This window comes from Camellia sinensis, chromosome 10, assembly GCF_055761805.1.
Source record: "Camellia sinensis isolate YWXY chromosome 10, ASM5576180v1, whole genome shotgun sequence".
Classification (NCBI taxonomy): Eukaryota; Viridiplantae; Streptophyta; class Magnoliopsida; order Ericales; family Theaceae; genus Camellia; species Camellia sinensis.
The window spans coordinates 93,219,283-93,243,336 of record NC_138970.1 but is presented as its reverse complement, the minus strand read 5'-3'; the positions used below and the strand labels follow the sequence as shown (position 1 = coordinate 93,243,336).

The window sequence follows — 24,054 nt, the reverse complement described above, 5'->3', positions numbered from 1 at the left end:
AAAAATATTAACTATAATTTACCAAAAAGAAAAAGAAAAAAAAAAAAAACACATCATATGGCGTATCCAAAATGTTAATGTTAATGTAAATTGTATAAATTTACCATCACCTACCACACACTTACCATCACCTACCACCACCATCCACTACACCTACATCTATATAAGGAACCATTTGTAATAGACAGAACATCAACAAGATATTCTGTCTATTACAAATGGTTCCTTATATAGATGTAGGTGTAGTGGATGGTGGTGGTAGGTGATGGTAAGTGTGTGGTAGGTGATGGTAAATTTATACAATTTACATTAACATTAACACAAAAAATGTCACTGTCTAACATGTGTGCAACACGGATATAGAAATAAGTCGTGCGGATGCTGCATACACAACAAAAAGGGCCCGAGTGGACAACTAGAATGTTGAAAAAAAGCAGGGAAATGGGAAAAATAACAGCAGTTGGTTACTAGATGATTGCAAAGGGGCCAAGTGAACAGCTAGAATGTTGAAAAAAAGCAGGGAAATGGGAAAAATAACAGTAGTTGGTTTGTAGATGATTGCAAGGTAGAATCACATGTTGATTCTGACATAACTTAAGACATTAATGTTGTGTTTGGTTGAGAGATTTGAAGAGGGATTTAGAAACAGAAATGAAAAAGATAGATGAAATATGAATAAAATATACCTAAATTTCACCTACTTTCACATAACTTTTCTCTTTCCCTTTTCAAATCCCTTCTCAAATCCTTCAACCAAACACAGCGTAACAATTCTTGGTTTCATCAAAAAGATCTTCAACGTTTGGATTGTTTTACACCTTTTCCTTAATGTTGTGTTGGTTAGAAGATTTAAAAAGAAAAAAAGAAAATGTAAGTAAAATGTGTATAAAATATACTTATATTTCACCTAATTTCATACACTTTTTCTTTTTTCCTTTCCAAATCCTTTAACCAAACACAATATAAAGCATATGAATAGAGAGGGAATAAATTGAAACCTCAGAATAGATAACCAACATATTTAAGGGAAAATTAAGATGACCCAAGTTGTTCCATCAAATTTTTTTGTTTTTATCATTTTCAATTAAACCAAGTTGATTATTGGCTGTGCTACAACCCTTATATGATCAAAAAATGAGATAAAACTAAGATTTATAATCAAATTTTACACTGTAGTTCCATTTTTGTCTACCTTTTAGTTGTATTTGGATTATAAATTTGAATAAGGATTGAGAGAAAGAGAAATGGAGATAAAATTAGTTTATATTTTATTCACATTACCTCATCTTTTTCCTTTTCCCTTATAAATTATTATCCAAATTTATCATTCGAAGACAAACTGTATGTATGTGTGCATGCTAAAAGATAAGTAGTGTAAAAATGGATATTTATACATCATATTGTATCGTGTATCATATGACAACTTAATGTCTTTAAAAATAGATAAAAAAATAAAATAAAAAATAAAGTTATAGCAAACACATTTATCTTGTGAGAGCATGACCCCAAACAAATAGAGTGTTAGCTTTGAAGCAAAACCTTCCTTGACCTCATTTTTGTATCAAAACCTTCCTTAAAGTGTTAGCTTTGAAGCAACAAAGGTTTCATTGAAAAAGAGTGAGTGGTTTGAGAGAAAGTCTAATTTGCATAACAGTGGAAGAATCTAGATAGTGCAGGAATATTTCTTCAATAATTAAAAATTTAGGAAAGCTATTTCACTTTCGAAAAATGATCTAGAATCTAGATAAAATTATCTACAAACCCTAGGAAGGACGAGTTCGAAAAAGATCTGAAAATGTGTCTTAGATTTTGATCTTTAAAGTATTCTGAATCTGGAAATTTATTTATTCTTTTGTTAATGATTCATGTCCTTTATTTCTTGAATGTGCTTTTTATCATTTGTTTGAGCCTTAGTATGATATTTACATATGCTTGTGAACCTATTTCTTTACAATGGTGCTTTGATGATGCTCATATTTGTGTAGAAATTATTGTCTCAATAGCTTGTTCTAACCTTAACTTAAAATATCTAACTCAACGGAAGACTTTATTGGGGTGCTAATTGGTTTTCAATCACTTGCATAACTTCGTAAGATAATGCTTGTGTTACATCTGAATTAGTTGGCGGTGAAAGTTCGCGGAAAAAATTTTTATTTGAAAAATAGTTTTTGAAAGAAATGCCACCTGATAACACAATCTAAAATACCTTAATCCAAGCGTGTTATTGTTAGTATCTCACCAAGCGATCCAAGTGTCTTGCTTCCAAAGTGATTCATCTTATATCCTCTTGCCTTTATTTTTGTATGTATTTTTCTACGGATTTTAAAAATTCTAATGGCCAATTTTTTTGTATCAAATATGTCTGATATATATACACAACACATGATAGAGTTTGCATCTAGGTAAGATCCTTAGGGATCTCTTTTAGTTGTGGGGATAAAATAAAAGATGTATCTTTTATCTTGAATTTGAAGGATACAACTTATCCAATTTTTCATTTACTTATCTTTTAAATAAATAATATAGAACTTCCACTAATTGTAATAATGTCCATCAACACATTATAATTAAACCCCCAAAAGTAGAGAATTACAAGTGAGGCCCTTTCTTACAATTGGTCAAAAATTTCATTCCACCAAATTATATTCCACATTGAGCTACTAGGTATGGACAAATTTATCACTATCAAAAACCCTAGCTCATGTAGGTGAATTCTAAATTTTTCCTTCTTCTAATTGGACCCCAAAAACGTTTTTCTAAAACATACTTTTATAATTATACATGTACAAATAAAATATTTTTATGAAAAAGTTAATTGCCGGTTTTCTTTTGGTCGAACATTAATATGAAAAATTACTTGAATATACTTTTCCACTTTGAGAATGGTGGATTACATGTTAAGTACCCATATAAATCAATTATCACTCACATAACCCAATGTGTCCATGTATAGCCTTTGGTTCGGTGTCATCAATTGACAATATCAAAGTTAAATGAATAGTTAATTAATTTATATAAGCCTCCTAGGTCAAAGGAAAATAAGTGCATTGTAATAGAATTACCTTTTAAACTGACAGTGATCATTCTATAGGTGTTCTCAAAACCAATCCTATTCAGTGCATGCACTTATTGCATAGCACCCACCTATTTGCCTAAGGTCACTACCTCAATGATGGAGTTAATCATTATATCATATAGCAGCAAAACAGGTGTAGACATCCAATCAACACCTATAGCCTAGAACATTAATTAGGTATACAAGGCACCGAAAAATCATAACTCTCAGTTTTTGGTTCATTAACCATTAGCATGTTTTTTCTACAATGTTACCCAAGGGACCTAATGTTCACATCATATGTAACATAAAAATATAATATTACCCAGAATAATAATATACAAAAGTGCAAAAGAAAATGCCAAGCAATTTGTTTAATCAGTTAATAAAGTCAACAAATTGATTTTCGAGGGCACAAATACTAACATTCTTCCACTTGCACTCAAAACCAATTGCACATGTATTTAATACCCATCATCTCCAAGTGCTTCTCAAAAACCTTATATGTTAAGGCTTTTGTGAAAGGATCTACAACATTTTCAGCTAATGTAATCTTTGCTATTGACATATCTCCTCTATGGATGATATCACGTATCAAGTGAAATCTACGCTCAATGTGCTTTGTCCTTCAATGGGCCCTAAATAGCATGTGCAATAGTGCCAGTGTTGTCACAATAAACAATTACATGAGATTCAATTGTTGGGACAATACCTAGTTCTTGAATAAACTTGCAAATCCAAACAGTTTCCTTTGTAGCTTCACCTGCAACCACATACTCTACTTCAGTTGTAGAATCTGTAGTAGTATTTTGTATGCAACTTCTCCAACTTATTGCTCCCTTTCCAAGAGTGAACACAAATTCAGAAGTTGATTTTCTATCATCGATATTAGATTGAAAATCTGAATCGATGTAACCTTCAACAACCAAGTTTTCATTACCAAACAGTAGAAAATAGTGTTTAGTCATTTTCAAATATTTTAAAATGTGTTTCATTATTGTGCAATGTTCTGGACCTGGATTGGATTGGTATCTACTCACAATGCTCACTGCATAACAAATGTCAGGCCTAGTACAAAACATTGCATGCATTAGATTTCCTAATGCCGAAGCATAAGGAATATTTCTCATTTTCTCTCTCTCGTCTTGTGTTTTTGGTGCCATTCCCTTAGAGAGATGAATTCCATGCCTAAAGGATAGGAACCCTTTCTTGGAAACTTGCATGCTAAATCTTGCCAAGACTTTGTCAATATAATTGACTTGTGAAAGACCAAGTAATCTTTTCTTTCAGTCTCTAAACAATTTGATCTCAAGTATATAACTAGCTTCACCAAGGTCTTTCGTTGCAAAGTGATTAGATAACCAAATTTTGACTGATAACATTGCTTCTACATTTGTAACGCCCCGAAAATAAATACAATAGCCCATTCACAACATTAATAAATAACAAAAATGATGAAGTAATTATCTTCCATTAAGTACAATTGAGTTCATAAAAGAGTAACATATGCGGGTATATATTCACAAGCCTGTCACTGAATCTATAGCATATGTTGCAAAATAAAGAAATAGAATAGATGTTAAACAGATAAGAAATGCCCTAGAGGCTTACCACTTTCCAAGTCAATACTTGGTAATAACAAAAATGAAGCTCTTGCTCAAAGTCCTCCCAAAAGCTATTGCCTTAGCGGAGGTATGTCATTAGCACCTAAAAATATTTTTCCCACATAGGATGAGCTAAAGCCTAGTAGAAATAATCCAACACAGCATATGAATCTTAACAAAGATATAAGGTGAATGTACATGCAAAACTCGTGCCAAAACATTTTATATCTCCAAAACATATGCAATGTCTGGTTAATATCATAATTCATAAATCATTTCTTTACAATAGAAAAACAGGGCGGTGAATCACATTTTGGGAATCTCAAAACAAATGTAACCTTTCACAGAAATTTCGTCTGCAGGAAATCGTAAGCCGGCACCCATGTAAACGTAGGCTATACAAGCACTGCTATTGCTATTTCGCGGAAATTTCGTCTGCAAGATCGACACCTATGTATACGCACAGTTTTTCGGACTTTCACCATGGACACTTAGGCCAACTTATTTCAAAGAGACAACACATACTTCCCAGATTCACCCATTTTTCTCAAAACGATAGACATTTCCAATGTATAAATATGAAATAATGCTCGATGCATATGGATGAGACATTAGTTTCAATTCTCCTAATTTTCATGCAATTTTTACAACAATAATAGTTATCCTCCACCGATTGCCCAAATAGATATTTCTAAACAAATAAACAATTTTTAATAAAGATAAACTTTCCAAATTTCAAGATATGAGTGATAATACATATCCAACTCCACCATCCTCATCAATATCAACCCTATTCCATATTTCCAATATCAATTTAATTTATCCTTGAAAAAAAAATCAACATTTGGTACATTTAGAGTAAAACCCTCATTCCTTTATAAATCAATTTCAAAGGCACAAACCCATTAATTCGTCATAACTCAACAATAAATACATTCTCTTAATAATTTCCAACCACGCATTTGAAAACCCCTCTTTTGAAATCAAGCCAAACCCTACGTTTGTCCAAAACTTCGCCGAATCACAATGTTGTTTTATAAAAACAAATATCTAAGTTAATAATCATAAGAAAGTGTGGCTACCTCAAACTTAGAAGATGAGAGAGAGAATGAAGACACTTCAAAAACGCCGAAACCCAACTTTGTTCAGATCAAAAGGAAGCCCACGGCGTGCTCTACTTTTTTAACAAAGGGACACGAGTGAGGAACTCGACGGATCTAGGAGAGAGAGTGTAGATCTAGGGTTTTTGTAATGTTTAGAGAAAGAGAAAAATGAAAAAATGATTCAAAAGTGGCTTCTTACGAATTGATATACACACAGATCGCTTGAGCGTAAGAAGTGATTCAAAAGTTGTACCGCTCGAACGCAAGAAGCTTCGCTCGAGCGAAGAATACCAACTCCTAAAAGTTTTACAGACAGAAGACTACCACTCGAGCTCAAGAAGGGCTGCTCGAGCAAACACTGCTCGAGCGCAAGAAGCTTTGCTCGAGCGGAAATACTACCTCCCAGTAGTTTTGCAGACCTGCAAAAGTACTGAGAGTTCACAAAGACGGCTCGAGCACAAGAAGTGTCGCTTGAGCGAAGGAGCAAAATTTTGGGCAATAACAATTTGAAAGATAAACTAATAACCTGTTCCAAACGCAACCAACACATCCCAATAGCCAAACTCAAAGAGAAGTAAAGGGAAATAATACATAAACAACTGTATAAGACAATGAAACCCAGATCCAAAACATCTAATGGGTCAAGTCTAAACCAGAATCGCTATAGCCTCCCCTCTTAAGGAATTTTGTCCCCGAAATTTTAAACCAAACATTAAAACCAAACTTAAACTGATTACCACGATGATAGTAATTAAAATTCAACACTATGACCCATTCACCGGTCATCCACTCTCGCCAACATGATAAACGAATTTTCAATACTGAATATACAATTCACATTTCCAAAACATATGCAATGTTTATATTACATTAACATAACAAAGTTTTCAATACATGTTCAAACATCAACAAATAGGTCCGGATACTTCTCACGGATTTCCGTCTCATGCCCCCAACTGGCCTCCTCAACCTCGTGGTGTCGCCACAATACTTTTACCACAATACTTGGTCTTGAGTATCTAAAACTCTCATCGGTTTCTCCTCATATGAGGTATCCTTGTCTATCTCTAACTTCGTCTAATCCAATACGTGTGATGGATCCAACTCATACTTCCGGAGCATACAGATATGAAACACGTCATGAACCTTGGAAAGCTATGGCGGCAAGGCCAAACGATAAGTTACCTTCCCAATCCACTCTAGGATTTCAAAAGGCCCAATAAATCTAGGAGACAACTTTCTGCTCTTCCCAAAGCTCATGAAACCCGTCTAGGTGATATCTTCAAGAAAACATGATCTCTCACTGCAAAGGATAATGGTCTCCTCCTACGGTCAGTATAGCTTGTAGACTGCCCGAACTCGCTCTACGTGCGAAGGCGCGAATTATGTTCTAGCTACTACAGTTCGGACTCCAATCACGGTTTTGAATCTAATCTCATAAAGTGCAATGTAAGACTGATAAATCACCAAAGAGTTCAAATCCAGCAAATCGTTTTGGAAAATCGATTTTAATCAAAAAGCACCAAACATGGACTACTTTGCCAGATTTCAGAGTCGCCACCTAAATATTTTATTTTGAAAAATTTAGAAAACCCTGACTCATGCCTAAGGCCACGTGTCTGTCATCACCAAAGTTGCCTCAGATTGAGAACTTGGGTACGAGAGGGGAAGGTCCTGAAATGAGCACTCTCGCTCGCCCGATCAAAGACCGGCCTCTACTAACATGATATGCTATTTTTATAAACACATGTGTTCTTATTTCGGTTATTAATCTAGAATTACTAGGTGATGTGCACAACATACAAGTATAGACTTGTAGACACCCCATTTTTGACTACCTTTAAGACTTGGACGCGACTGATGGTTTACATAATGGAAAAAGGTGTGCAGGGGAAAGGTTCAGTTTCTTCGGCAAGAAGAGAGTCAAAGCTCAACTTCATACCCCTTTTTGGACCAAAACAATCTTGATCAAAAGATTTTAGATCTTAAAACCCTCTCTTTCAAAACGTTTTTGAAATAAAGTTTTTACGATGTTCCAAGGCTCACATTTTGTCAAAAGTCGCGCTTTTCGGTAAACCGAGCAAGGACAAAGTGGAAATAAATGAAAGAGAGATGAAATCTTTGAAAAATATTTCAAAACACCTTACTTAGGGGTTTGGAGTCGAAGAAAAGAGGAGAAGAGGGAAGAAATCCAGTTGGGGGAGAAAATGGGCATGAACCGTTAAGAAAGAGTCGAACAGCCCTCGCCGAATCGGGCCTATTCATTTTCATACTTGGAATCAAGCTATGAGGCCACCACCGTTGGAAATGATACTTCCGGGGCTTCATTTTGCACTCAAGAATCTCCTAAATCCAATTCCGGACGGGGGAGATATAGTTGATTAAAGTAGGGCATCACTCCGGTTGGACCGAAATCTGCGCGGCTTCACCAAAAAGGGCATAACTTTTTCCATAGGAGGAATTTTAATGCAAGGTTTGCGCCATTGGAAAGATAACTTCCGGGACTTCAATTTGGAAACTTTAATGGCCACCATTGGACTTCCCAATCACCCACCGGCCACTTTTCTTTCCGGTAGTCCATTTTTTTGTTCTGAAAAGTAGCAGGCCGGCTAGAAATGCCAGAAAATGTAGCAGGCCGGCCAGAAAAGTCAGAAAAGGTAGCCGGCCGGCCATATTTTCTGGTGGATGATCTTTTTTTCCCATTTAAACTAGCCGGCCATGATCCTTGTCCCAAGTACATTCTAGCCATGTATTTTGTTTTACACTTCACCCATGTCCGAGGGTTTGGCCCTTTTGGGGGGAAACTTGATTCATTTCCCTCCATTTTTTCCCCCCATTTTTCCCCTCTTTTTTTCTATATAAACCAGCCTCCAGCTCTGGTTTGAAGGGTTACAACATTTGCCTTAGGCCCCTTCCATTGTATCTCTCTCCCTTTACACTTCCAAGCTTCAAACCTCTCAAACCCTACACCATTTCTTCATCAACCCATAGCCCCTCCCTTCCATCCTCCATTCCAGAAGTTTGAGGGTGTTCTCCAGAGCCTAAGAGTGCTGCATTTTGGTCCAAGAGTTGCCAAAAGATTGGTCTACAAGGGTAAGCTCCATTTCCCCCTTTTTGGTCCATATTTTGCATGCTTTCTTAGCCATACTTTCTTACTGTTTTGGGCTCCGACCCTAACTGGAACTAGGCTTATTTTGAGCTATTTTTCATGTTTGTTTAAGGGTATTTACCTGTTTGAGGTCTCCTTGTTGCACTTGCTTCATTATCTCCCTTGTATGCCATCTTCTTGTGTAGTATTTTTGGCCTACGTATAAACTGTTTTGAGCTCTGTCATGAACTGAAAAGTGGATTATTTTGAGCCCTTATTCAACATTGTTGAAGGGCTCATTGCTGTTTGAGGCTTCTGTCTTCCACTTTCCTTTATATCCTCTTTTTTGGCTCCATTTTTGCATGATTTATTAGCCCCTTGTGCTTCTATTTTTGGACTCTGGTCCGAACTGAAAATGGTCTTATTTTGACCCCCTCTTCATGTTTCATTAAGGATATTTTACTGTTTGAGGCATCCTTTATATACTTTGTGTTATATCTCTCTTTTTGGCCTTATTTTGCATAGCATTTTGAGCTTGTATGAACACTGTTTTTGGCTCGGACATAAACTGTAAAAGGTCATATTTTGGGCCCCTCTTCAACATTGTTGAAGGGCCCTCAGCTGTTTGGGGCCATCAGCTGTGACTTGCTTCTTTATCTCACATTTAGGGCCATTTTTGCATGCTAGTTTAGCCTCATTTATGTTCATTGTTTGGCTTTTCTATAAACTGTAAACATGCTTGTTTTTGGGCTGCCTTGAATCTGTATTCACATGTCATGATCAAATAATGCATGCTTGATGTAGCTACAAGTCATTTCATGTGCTTAATCTTGCATTTCGGGACCATTTCATGCATCGGGTGCTATATTGTCATGATTCGGGGCTGTTTCGGGTCATATTTAAGCACTGAAATTTGCAGTCTCGTATGCCATATTCCATGCCTTGCCATGCCTTGGTAGAGTGGCATTCGTGCCTTAGGTTCGGTCCACGGTTTGCGTGCACGTGTGCACGCATCTCGAGTTGTCTCATTTTCATCTAATGGCCTCTTATGTGAGTGTGGCTGTGGTCCACTCATGTTGGTGTAAGTCCATTGCGCATTGTGTATGCCATTTTATTTTATAGCATTGTGTATGCTAGGATGTATGTTAGCGCATTGTGTATGCCATGTTATCTCGTGCATCGTGTATGCCATTTCATAGCATTGTGTATGTTAGGTTGTATCTTAGTTGTATTTCATGCATATCATGCATATTGCATCGTGCTTGGGATAGGAGTTAGCCCGAGCACGGGAAACGAGGTACATTTCGTACTCCGAGTGACGGAACGTGTCTCAATTCCCCAGTCACCGACACTCCGGATTATCCATGATGGAGTTAGGTTTTAGTTGAGTTTTTATGTGCATTCATTCTATATTGAGTTGCACAATTCGACTCCTCGGCCATCATGCATCGAGATGCGTGATTGGTGGCACGAGGATCGAGACATGCATACATCTGTGAAAATACATTGCTATGCCCTTCTCCTGCTCTCTATTGCAGCAAATCAAGAATCAGCAGTCTTCCAGAGCTTGGCGCGCTTTCCAAGAAATCATTTCAAAACAGAGGCTAATTGGGGCATCCCAGTGGATTTCCGCGCAAGGCAGCCCAAACATACATCATTTATCAGAGTCAAGGCAGTCCCTGGCTTGCATGCCAGTTCATAGCTTTCCTAGATTAATTTGTAAATTAATTAGGATTTTTGTAATTATTTGGATTGTAATATTTATTCGGGACTGTATATTATTTATTCGGACCCTCTGTGCGAGGGCATAATTGTAATAAGTGTGCGTGTGTGTGATGTATGTCTTCCAACCCCACGTCTTTCTCCCTTTTATTTATCCGCTTATGATGGTTAGATTAGGGCATGTTTCAATTAGCATACAGTATGATAGCATGTTTGCATTCATTCATCTGTATTGCATGCACCGGGCTCGGCGCATCATACTAATTGCATTGTATTTTCAATTCCAAATTGAATACATGTTAGCTGTAGCATTTCATATGCCATGTTTAGAATAGCCGAGCCTGCTATAGTTGCATTTTTGCATGTGTTGCATTAGGCATTTCTGTATAGTTAGGATCATTCATGAATTTCTAACTTAGTTTCTGTTTTGGCTTGGAGTACTCGGTAAGTTTTGTGCTTTAGCATCCTTGCATGCGTGTGAGTGACTGCCATGAATAGCATGCTTACCATGAGGCTAATTGCTTATGTGATATAACTGTCTGAATGCCTGTGGGTGAAGGTTGGATTATTTGGATTGGAACAATTCATTCACTGTGTGTTTTAAGCCCACTAGATAGTGGCAAAATCATGTTTTCTAAGCCCACCCGAGGGTGGCAAATCCACGTCTTAGCCTACTTGCGAGTAGCACCATCAAACCATTTTCAAACAAACAAACATGAAATGTTTTGTTCCAATTCAGGCGATCCAGTCTATACTTGTATGCTGTGCGCATCACATAGTAATCTAGGCTAATAACCAGAATAAGAACACACAATGTTTTCAAAACTTGATATCATGGTTAGTAGGGGCCGATCTTTGATCGGGCGAGCGGGGGTGCTCACGAAGTGACCTTCCCCAATCGTACCCAAGTTCCCGAGCCGAGGCAACTTTGGTGATGATGGACACGTGGCCTTAGGCAAACGAGTCAGGGTTTCATAAATTTCCCCAAAATAAAACATTTAGGTGGCGACTCTGTATTTGGCAAAGCAGTCCATGTTTGGCACTTCTTTCAAAATCTGTTTTCTCAAAACGATTTGCCGGATTTGGACTCTTTGGTTTAGATTTAGAACCGTGACAAATTTAGAGTCCTGAACTGTAGTGAGCCCAATATCGAACGGAACGGGGGGACTCGTTCCTCCTCGGGGCGTTCGGGGACGTCTACAAGACTAAATCACTCAATTTGGAACAAAATATCTCATGTTTGTTTTTCGAAAATGGTTTGAAGTTGCTACCTTCAAGTAGGCTAAAATGCGGATTTGCTACCCTCAAGTGGGCTTAAAACATGATTTGCCACAAACAAGTGGGCTTAAAATGCTCATTTTGATGAATTGTTCCAATTCAAGCAATGAAGCCTTCATCCACAGGCATTCAAGCAGTTAAACACTTAAGCAGGTAGCCTCATGGCAAGCATGTTGTCATGACAATCACTTACACGCATGGAAGGATGCTAAAGCATAAACACTTATAGTGTACTCTGAGCCAAAACAAAAGCTAGTTAGAAATCATGCATGATCCCAGCTATGTTAAGATGCCTAATGCAACACATGCAAAAATGTAGCTAAAATAGGTTCGGCTATCTAGAATGGCATATGAATGCAACAATTTGATACATGTATTCAAATAATAATTGAAATACAATTCAGTTTGAATGATGCGCCGAGCTCGGCGCGTGCAAGACAAATGAATGATGCACGCATGCAAAGCATAAGGTATGCTAATCGAAACATTTCCTAAACTAACCATCAAAAGCTGATAAGTAAAAGGGAGAAAGAAGTGAGGTTGGAAGACATGCACACACGCACTCTCGATAGAGGGTCCGAATGAATAAGCTAAGCTGGCTACGCTAATTAAGCTAACTAATTAACCAATTCAGCTAATTAATTATTACAAACCAAAATGAATTGAATAACTAGCTAATCTAAGCTAATTAAATATTACAACACAAATTAAACTAATTAATTACAAAACATGTAATTAACTACAACTAGCTAGTAAAGCGGTAAAATGGCCTCGTGGGCGAGGGAGGCATGCATGCCCAGTCGCGTCCTCCCGGAAATCCACCGCCTTGCCTCAAGATGTCTCTATTTGCACACCAATCAACTTTTGGAGCTCAAACAAAGTCCCAAAGAATCTCAGCTCAATGGTGGTCAAGTTTGGTTAAGGTTGCTTAGGCAAAGGAGAGGTGTATCTAAGCTTTCATGCACAAAAGGGCAAGAGGAAGTGAACTTCTAGAGAGAGGGGCAGAGATTTAGCTCTGAAAATTTTCTAGAGAGATAGGAGTTTTTAGAGAGAGAGGCTTCCAAAATTTCTTCAATGTTCTCTCCTTGAATATATGAGATATAGCTTCATATATAGCAAAAAAGAGAGCATTTGATCGAAAATATCTGAATTGGGACAGCTGGAGCTTGTGTGGAACAACTAGAGGGAAAAGATCTGCAAATTTTGAGTTTTCTGGGCATTTCTGGCCGACTGGCCATCTTTTTGGCCGACCAGTTACTAATGTTGGCCGACTGCAAATTCTGCTTTGTAGGTCCGACTTCAAATTCTGCTCCAAAGCATGCTTTTATAATTATACATGTACAAATAAAATATTTTTATGCAAAAGTTACTGGCCGGTTTTCTTTTGGTCCAATGTTAATAGGAAAAATTACTTGAATATACTTTCTCACTTTGAGAATGGTGGATTCAATGTTAAGCACCTATATAAATCAATTACACTCACATAACCCAAACTGTCCGCGTATAGCCATTGGTTTGACATCACTAATTGATAATATCAAAGTTAAATGAATAGTTAATTAATTTACACATGCCTCTTGGGTCAAAGGAAAATAAGTGCATTGTAATAGAACTACTTTTTAAACTGACAATGATCATTCCATAGGTGTTCTCAAAATCAATTTTGTTCAGTGCATATACTTATCGTATAGCACCCACCTATTTGCCTAAGGTTACTACCTCAATGATGGAGTAAATCATTCTATCATATAGCAGCAAAACAGGTGTAGGCCATAGTAGTGCGACGCCCAATCAACACCCATAGCCTAGAACATTAATTGGGTATACAAGGCACCGAAAAATCATAACTTCCAGCTTTTGATTCGTTAACCATCAGCATGTTTTTCTACAATGTTACCCAAGGGACCTTATATTCACATCATATGTAACATTAAATATAACATTACCTAAAATAATAACATACAAAAGTGCAAAATAAAATGCCAAGCAATTTATTTAATCAGTTAATAAAGTCAACAAATTGGTTTTTGAGGGCACAAATACTAATAAGCGGGACGTGTTCTCTATTGAAAGAGAAGTCTTGCGCAAGTGGTTATTTCGGAACCTTTGTATGGATTGGTTATATTCGGGCCCTAGGTTGTTTCAATGTGATAAGGTTGGAGGAGGTTATGGGCAAGGCCTTTTTTTTTGTTGTCTCTTTTGAGGTCCTCAGTTGGCGCTACATGGTACGTAACCATTGTAGGTATTCGGGATAAGATTTGCAAAGCAACAAAGGGGAGGGGACATACCGAATAATCCAAGTCCAATTTTTGCGGCTGCAAGGATTAAATCTCTTTGGGGGATTTCTAGATTATTAACATCTAACTTTATAATTCTTTGCTTGTTTACTTGAATATCATACTTCCATCACTTGTTATAATTGTAATTGTGTATCGGATTGGAAAAAAGGGACAGAGTGTGTGTACGTTTACTGGGCATTCCAAGCTCATGGCGTTTTATGCCAAGTATTGAAGACTGTTACCCTATCGAAGGTGAAGCTGAAATGGTTGAAGATGCATGGCTACTCTAGAAGAATTAGGAACTAGCTTAGTTAAATCCCATTTTGTAATCTTGCATTGGAATTGTAATGTTTAAACTCTTGATGTAATTAAGATATACCTTTGTAATTATCATTTTTCTTATATGTCTTCTATAACTTATCCTTATTTTTCGTCAAAAAAGTAACTTTGTTATCTACGAAGATTGAACTTCGAAGGGAGGCTATTTTGACTCCTCCAATTTTTCCTGAGATCTTACTTGGTTATTGACCAAATGCCCCATTAGTGACTTTTCCTAGACTTTAATCTTAGAGTAGATTTTGGGACATTATACTTGTAACCTTAGAAAAATCCTGTATTTATTTGTTAATATATTCTTTAATGTTCTCGATTTTTAGGGTGTCACAAACAAATTGTTGTATTAGGGTTGGAATTTCAAATTTGCAAACTAGGGTTTGAGGTTCACTCTTCTAACTTACTAAAAACACTCAATTTAACTCTAACACTTGGGACCCATCAAAATAGGAGACAAGGGGTTGTATTTATAGGTATGGTGAAACTCCAAGGTAAAATATACTCACCTGCAAAACATCAAAAAGTGTTGACAAATTAATTCCCACTGAGGAGTACAAACATTTTTTTCCAATCCTAACAATTAATAGAAGAAACTTAAAATTAGGAAACTATTTTCGAGAAAGGATGCAACATCTACATGGTTGAATCTAAACATGATATATAATGGAATGAAAGTTAAAACTAATTTAAAGATTTCTTCACACATCCTTACGTTGCCGCGACATTGTTCTATGGATACGGGCAGGCTGTTAGAAGTTCGACCCGATTTTTTTGGTATCATAGGGGAGGGATTGACCTTTCTAACGCATATTCAGTCATACAGGCATGGCCCCACTAATTTGTTTTTGATTGGAGCATCAAGTAGTGCAACATAGTTTTACTTGACTAAGCCCCGTGCTCGTCCAAGAAGGGAGTTTGCTTTACCCAACTCCCTTTTTGATAACAAGGCAGAAATCCCCGACCCGACATTCGTTAGTTTTGTATGAAGAGTGCCCTGCCCTAGGAAGCACCTACTCCTATCAAAATGAAAAGCGAGACTTTACTAAACAAGCAAGAAAAGCACTTTTTTTATCTTATTAGTAAAGCGCTAACATGCGCCCTTGAAATCAAACTCAAGTTTCGCAGATATGATATCAAGATTTTATTAATGTGCTCAAGCAACCTATCTTACTAATAATAATGAAAGGCCCTATCTAAGCTCTATCTAAGCCTTATCTAAGTGCTATCGTTGTAAAGTTTTTGGTGCCTGGTCTAACCTTAATAAATTTCAAGTTACACCCAACTAATATATATTGTGACACCCCTAAATTTCTTACAAAAATATACGACAACCATGTAGAGCATAATGCAATAAAGCCCTATTTCTTATCGAACTAAGGTTCACAATTTACAATTCCATGTTTACACAGTAATCTCAGTCCATGTCCTTGGGTAAGTTCAATAAGCTAGAAGACTATACAAAACAAATTAGCCATTAAGGCATGCAAAAGTTTTTAAGCTTTTGGCCCATACAACAAAGTAGATTCACAATGCATGACACAACACTCTACACTTCTAGAAGTAAATCACTTGGACCCAGAATAGTGCAAACTTCTAGTCATTGCTGTGGTGTGTCACTTGTTCCTGAAAAATCAAATAGGGTTGACCTATATGCTCAGTAGGAATACATTTAATCAAGTATCTAATCATTTGAACAAGCACATGGCACCATTATAATTGAAACAACGTGAAATATCAATATTGAAAAATAACTAATTAGGTAAATAAATAGATAAATAAATTAATGTACAATTATGTCCCTCACAAAACCATTCTCAACATTAGAAAGAGAAATGCACCATGAGTCCTTAACAAGAGTCCAAACCACATACACAAGTCACTTTCATTTGATACTATCCTTATATTTATCAACTATCACACGGCAGGACGTGGGCACCCAAAATCATCCGTTTTTTCACTTTTGCCGACTACAATATGGCATGACCAGTGGACACTCAAAAACATTTTCCCACATTGATCTAGCGATAAGCACAAACAGGGAAATTAGGCACCTTGACTCCCCGTGCGGGTACTAACACAACATCACATTCTCAAAGTCAAAGCTAACTCTTAACCCGAACTCATGTTCGCTTTACCACTTTACTAAACTTTGTTCCAAGTAAATAAGCGCTTAACATTATACAAGATAAAGAAAAGTGTAAAATTCAAGAGGCATCAATCCTCAAGTCACAATTTCAACACCACAACAATACCCATATATTCCATTTCTTGAGCATTCACAATATTCCAATAAGTTCAAGGAAATTTCATTCCAAATACCATTTTCTACCCAAATTAGGAATTAAGGTTTTATCAATTTGGGGCTTTCTCCCATTCTTCATAAATGTGTATTTTCTTAACATTAATATACATATTTCATGGAAAGATTTAAAGAAATTTTACCAAAAGCTGAGTAATATGCCTCATTTTTTATTAAATAAAAGTTTAACCCACTCAATCATCAAATTAAATCTTAAGTCACAATAATACCATAGGAACATCTTCAAAACAAAGAGATACTAGGTTAAAAGTCACCCTGCCTCAAGCTATGAGCAAATAAACCAAGCTTCTAGGAGAGTTCTTCACCAAAACAAAATCCAATCGATAGAGAGGATGATCTTCACGTATACTTTACTCCTTGCAAGAGATTTAGATTAGATCTTAGAGGAATGAGGGGTATATAGAGTGAGAAACGTAGGGTTTTTCAGACTTAAGAAAGAGGAAGATAGAAAAGAAAAGTGGAAAAAATTATCTAGAAATGTTCTTTTTATTCGTTGAATTCGCGCAGACCACTTGAGCAGTCTTTTTATCACTCAAGCGGTGAACAACACCTCTTAGTATTTTTGTCTGTAAAACGAGATATTGGGTGTCCTTCATTTTCGCTTGAGCAACCATTAGTTTGCTCGAGCGGTCCACCTTGACTTGCAAAACTACTAGATGTCCTCAATCTTCGCTCGAGCGGTTCTTTCACCGCTCGAGCAGTCGTCTGGAATAAAATGTCACATATATGCATATCAATATCACCTATTATGCCACAAAAGTCAAGAACTTAATATGGCCACCAACTTAGACAATACCACCTTGATAATTTTAAAAATTCTCCAAAAATCATTTATAAAACATAGAGATATCCAATTTACAATTTATCAAATTAATTCCAATATATAAACTTTCTAGCACCAAAATCTCTAATTTTTGCATCACATTCAAATCCTAAATTTACCCAAACTTCAATCTCCTAATCAACCATCAAATTAATGATTTTTCTGTATGTAAAAACATCCATGAAAACTAATAAAAAGTATTTAACTCAACAAATAAAACTAAATCATTATAAATCTAAAAAGTATGCTCTTTAACTCTAAATATGTAAAACACTAAACCAAAACTTTTTAGGAAGATTTTTATTGATTAAAAGCTTCTAATTCATCATGAAACAAAACCTCAAGCCTTGAATATTGAAGAGATTAAGAATCTATAATTTACACCTGATTTTTTTTTTTTTTTGTGAGAGTAAGGTGGTCAGTGGTGGTGGTAGTGGTGCAAGGGTGGAGCAATGAGAAGTGTTTAGCTAAAAGTGTAAGAAAATAAGAGTAGAGAAAAGAAAGAAAAGAAGAAGAAAAGAAAAAAAAAAAAGAAAATTCATGCACTTTTACACATTAAAAGTGGGTAAATTACACTTTGCACCCCTGCACTTTACATCAAATCCCACTTTGGCCCTTATACATCAAATTGTGACACTTAACCCCCTGCACTTTTGGTCAAGTGTCACTTTTGCCCTTCTATTAGCCTCATTGTTAACAGAGGTTAGTCATATGAAAAACTTGTGAGGATAAATTACACTTTGCACCTCTGCACTTTACAAAAAATCCCACTTTAGTCCATACACATCAAAATTGTGACACTTTGCTCCCTAAAGGATAACTTCTGTTAGCTTTACTATTAACAGAAGGACCAATGTAACACTGACTAAAAGTGCAGGGGTTAAGTGTCATAATTTGATGTGTAGGGATTAAAGTGCGATTTTGTATAAAGTGCAGGAATGCAAAGTGTACTTTACTCTTAAAAAGTTGAGTGAGAGTGTTTGGTTAACACTACAAAATTATTTTGCTTGTATTGGTGGTGTTGTGGTCCAACTTGAGAGATGCCTTGAGAGATGCCAAACCCTTTAAAAAACACTAGCATAAGCTGGCCAACAAAGTAATTTGGAGGGTTGGTGATGCTTCGATGAGCACAATTGATACTCTCAAAATCACAAAATGCTAACCTCTCTCTATTGCTATATCTCTTAGTCATTTGCTTCAAAATCCTAACCTCCCCATCGTCTCTAGTAGGAGGAGAAGTCAGTGTTGATCCGATTGTGGGTTTAGAAGTTTTCACGAGGGGAGGGTCGTAATCGGAGCCAATGACGTTGATGGGGTTGTGGCTAAGGCAACAATGTTGGATATGTTCACAATTAAAGCAAAATAATAGGGGTTGAAAGGAATGTCTGGGGACTAATAACGAGAAATAGAAGAGGGAAAGGAAAAGGAAAAGTAGAAAGAGAGAAATAATCAGCTTGTTTGGTTCCAGTTTTCAGAAAATAATTTTTAGAAAATTTTACTTTTTTATTTTAATGTTTTCAATGAATTTTTTAATATTTTAAGCAATTTTTTTTTTTAATTTTTAGACGCTTCTAACAAAAACACACCTAAAAAGTATAATATTTGTGAAAAAAACTTTAAAAAATACATTAAATACCAAAAAATACAAAAAAAGAAAAGAAAAGAAAATATAGTACATTTTCGTATTTTTGTGTATTTATTAATTTTTAAAAATATTTGTTCACAAATATTTTACTATTTAGATACATCTAAGTAAAGTGCATCTAAAAAAGTAAAAAAATTACTTAAAATTTAAAAAAAATTCACTAAAAACAAAAAAAACACGAAAAATGAAAAACTTAGTTTTCAAAAAACTGAATTCATAAAACTGAAATTAAACACACTGAATAGGTTTTGAAGAGGATCTGACAAAAGATGAGATTAATTAAATTATTTTTAAAAAAATTGTTAACAAAATAAAAGAATACAATGCTATTTTTATTTGAAATTGGATGACATCATCAAATTTCATTCATTCACCTATAGGTTGATTGACAACGCAAGCATAAAGTAATTAATCTTTCATAGGAGATTCGTGTTATTTTATTGTAGTAGTGAGATTGGACTTAATTTAACCATTACCCATGTAATATATATAATCTTTTTTGATAATATATCTATATGTTATGCAAATCTTGAGTTGGTATGAACATCATACTTTTTTAAAAGGAGAAAAAAAATATATAAAAAAAAATAAAAATCCTTGACTACCTTTGTTCATTTTTTTGTAATTACCAAATTTAAATACATTTATAAATCCTTTATAATTGCATACATGTAATTTCAAACAATTCCGATTGGTAGCTCGAAAGTCTGATAGCTCGAATGGCTCGACACCAAAACGACGTCGTTTTGGTGTCTTTTTTTTTTTCTTTTTCTTTTTCACGTTTTTCTGAACTGAAGAAGAAGAAAAAAGTTGAAGAAGAAGAAGAAGAATGAGCTGAGTTTCGGCATCAACAAAAGGAGATGATGTTTAATCTGGGTTTCGACATAAAAAAAAAAAAAATTGGTGATGATGTTGAAGAAAATTGATGATGTAACCCAATTTTTCTTGATGTCGGGCAGAAAAATGCAAAGAAAAAGAAGAAGAAGAAGAAGAAGAAGAAGAAAAATGCAAAGAAAACAGAGAAAAAAAATGCAGTTTGGGCCATCATCATCATCATCTTCAACATCATCATCATCTTCATCAACAAAAAAAAAAAAAAAAATTCCTCTGCAGATTCGGATCTCATTATCAATAATTTTTTTTTTTTTTTGCAGATCCAGATCTACTTAGAAAAAATGCAGAATTTTTTTTTTTCCAGATCCAAATCTGCGATCGCCGCCACCATCACCGACCATCATCGTCGATCACCTCTTTTCTGCTCTCCCTCTCTCTCTTTCCTCTTCTCTTCCCTCTCTGTCTGTTCGAAAGAATGAAAATGAAAGAAAAAAAAAAAACACTGTTCAAAACGACGTCGTTTTGGGCAGTTCAGGCCATTCGAGCCGCATGAAATTCAAGTTACGAGTCATTTTTCAATTTCAAAATTCAAGCACACTTATCTAAATGTACACACTTGCTAGTAATAGGGGAATTTAACATTACATCATTTTTTTAAAAAAAAGAAAATATTATGAACTCGAAATAATCTACCAAATCTCATGCGTGTGGGACTCACACAAATGTGTGGATCCCATACCCATGTAAAAGATTTAATAAAATATTTATTAGATTATTTAGAGTTTCTAATATTACTCTTTTTCAAATTATTTGTCTGACATGAAAAAACAAAAAGTTAAAAATAATATATTATTGTATTGAATTTTAAAAAAAAAATTTACAAATAAAAAATTTTCATTAAAATAAAATATTTAAAAAATTTTACTTTTGGTACTTGACAAATAAAATGGGAAGGAAGGAATTTATTTATTTATTTATTTATTTTTGGAAAACCGGGTCGGTATATTGGTTGAAGAATTGCCACCTTCCCATTATTCCTCTTTGAGTCTCTCTAAAATTGCCGCAGAATGGCGAAAGAGGTTGATCTTGAAATGGCGGAACAAGCGGCGGAGAAGGAAGAGCAGCAGCCAGATATGCCGCCGGAATCGTTCTGGTTGTCCAGAGACTCCGAATTCGATTGGTTTGATCGCAACGCCATTTATGAGCGCAACGAGTCCACAAGGCCCAACTCCAATTCGACTAACTTGAATCCGAGTTTGCATCCCAATTCCAACTCCTCATCGCACAGGTTTTCCATAAACTTGAAGTCTAAAGCATCGGTTATCGGATTGCCCAAGACCACTTATGCCGATACCCCGAACCGGAGGAAATATAAACCGGCCAACATCCGGCTGTTCCCGAAGCGGTCCCAGTCGATTGGAAAATCGGAGCCTTCATCGCCGAAAGTCTCGTGTATGGGGAGAGTACGGTCCAAGAGAAACCGCCGTAAATCGTCGAATTCGGTCGAGAAATCGAGAAGTGGTGGTGGACGGAAGAGAACCTGGTTCTGCGGGTGTTTCACTGCTATATTTCGGTCCGACCGGAAGTCGAAAGCGGTCATTGAAACCGTTGAACCGCCACTGGTGGAATCGCCGCCACCGCCGAGAAGGAGCGTGACGGTCAAAGTTGGTGAGATTTCAGCGAGAGATGAACCGGAGTCGGGTGCGTCGGTGGAAGAGCCGCCCGGTTTGGGAGGAATGAAGCGGTTCGTATCCGGTCGAAGAGCGGTGTCTTGGGATACGGATGACATGGACAAGTGAACCGATGCTTGCGTGGCGAAATTTGATTGGGTGGCTGGTGGAGATGGGCCCACTGGAAGAAGAAGTATGGTAAAAGTCGTGTGGTGACGGGGGGCGGCCTGCCTGCTTTTTGTCAAGTGGAGTTGTTGGAAAAACATGGTCACGTTGAATCACAGTTTTCTCACAAAAGGTCAAAAATAACGGATTCACACCCTCTCTTTTATTTTTTTTTATCGAGCCTTTTTAACTGATAAGTTTGTTGTAAATACACAGTGATTTACAAATGAGTGGATGTAAATTTTTTCTTTTTTACTTTATGCTATTTTTTGTCATTGATTTTGTTAATAATAATCACATTTAATTATTATATTTTGAACATCATTCATATATTACTATTATATTGATTAATGGATCAACAGCAGTTATCATTCAACACTAATATTATTACCTTTACTATTCGTCGGCTTCTTTTCAAAATAATTTTAAAAATATAAAACTTTGTTTGGTTTGTTTTTCAGAAAAATTTTTAGAAAAAATTTTCTACAAATAAATTTTTAAAAGTAATCAAACCAAATAAATTTTTTTAAAAAAAATGTCAAAATTTTGTTTAGTTACATACTTTCCAAAATTACTCTCTTTCTCGTACACATCAAATCAATCACTTTTTTTAAAACTCTCTTTCAAAATAATTTTCCAAAATCATTTCTGAAAAAAGATAAATCAAATAAGTTTTCGTACTTTTATCTTAAAAATTACTCTACAAATACAAACCAAACACATCTAAAAATCTAATACTATTACCTTACTATTCTTCATGTTCTTGATCTTTTAAAAAATATATAATAAATTGAACAAAAAGAAAGAATACACAAACACACAGGACGGAAATTATTCACTTTGTACCACGAGACACGCAAGGTTTTGGTCTTTCTTGACTGCCAAAGTACTTTTGGAGGTTTGTGAACATAATCCACTTTATAAGATGGGTCAAGATTTTTTAAGGAACTGATTTGAGATAAATTTTTATCCCCCAATAACTAAAGTATTAGTGAATGCCCAACTGTACCGAAATATACATGGTAAATACTAAGGTCAAGTTTGACATGTCTTGAAAAAGATAAAAAGTCAAAAAGTCACTATCCTATTTAAGTCATATCATCTTATTTAAGTCACATCACCTCTCTAACACATCACTTCAAATCCCACCCAAACCCAACCCATATTTCATAAAAAATCAAAAAGTACAATTATTTAGATCATCCCAAACAAACCATAATTTTATGTTTTTGGATTCACTTATAAAATGGAGAGTGTGATGATGTGATAGAAAATGGTTTCATAAATGCAAGGAATGAAGGATGGGTAGCTTCAAAATTAGAGTAGAAGCAGGTAGTTAATAAGTAGGTGTGCACAAACATAATCAACGAAAAGAGGGTGGATACGGTTGAGAAAAAAAAAAAGGAAAAAGAAAAAGAAAAAGAAAAAGAAAAGAGAGTAGATAGGAGTTGGTAACTTGTTTTTATAACAACTACTTCATTTATACACGTTTTGAATATAAAAAATATTAGAAATTTTAAAAATTTTATGTAGATTTCTACCAAATATCTCACATGGGTATGAGACTTATATGGTGTGGGTCTAAGATATTTAATAGAACTTTTAGTATAACTTTTAAGATCTCTAGTATTACTCTCTAAATATTCAATTATAGACTGATGCAGGAATGGTTTGGAAAATGGGTTGGCTTTTTAGTTTTTTTTTATTATTTTAGCTTGGGGTTAAAAAGCTTGGTTTGGAAAGGACTTTTGATTTTTTTGACTTTTTTGTGAGAGAAATAATATAATAATTATGAATTTATTGAGTTAAAAAATCTATTTTGTATTTTGTGACTATTTTAGTCAAAAAAAAAAAAAAAAAAAACAGCTTTTTTCCTGCCAAACCATGCCATATTTGCAAGCAAACAATTTCACCTTTTTGTTTTTTTTTTCATTATTTTGTTTGTATTAGTGGTGTTTTGTTCAGATAACCTAATCAATTTTTTTAGTGTTAACCATATATATAAATATATATATTTATCTTTTCTTCTTGCTGGAGTGTCAAAAAAGTCTTTTAATCATGAACTTTCCAGTCTGGTTGATGGATCATGGCGCCATGAATATATATATATATATATATATATATTAATATTGTTT

The 24,054-nt window shown here is 35.4% G+C and overlaps 1 protein-coding gene across 1 annotated transcript; it reads left to right on the top strand.

The window, feature by feature from the left end:
• Positions 1 to 21,054: 21,054 nt before the first annotated feature.
• LOC114312905 (uncharacterized) lies at positions 21,055 to 22,231 on the top strand. Its single transcript, XM_082891833.1, has one exon. The coding sequence runs from the start codon at positions 21,152 to 21,154 to the stop codon at positions 21,881 to 21,883; it is 732 nt and encodes a 243-aa protein (XP_082747959.1). The 5' UTR covers positions 21,055 to 21,151; the 3' UTR covers positions 21,884 to 22,231.
• Positions 22,232 to 24,054: the final 1,823 nt, after the last annotated feature.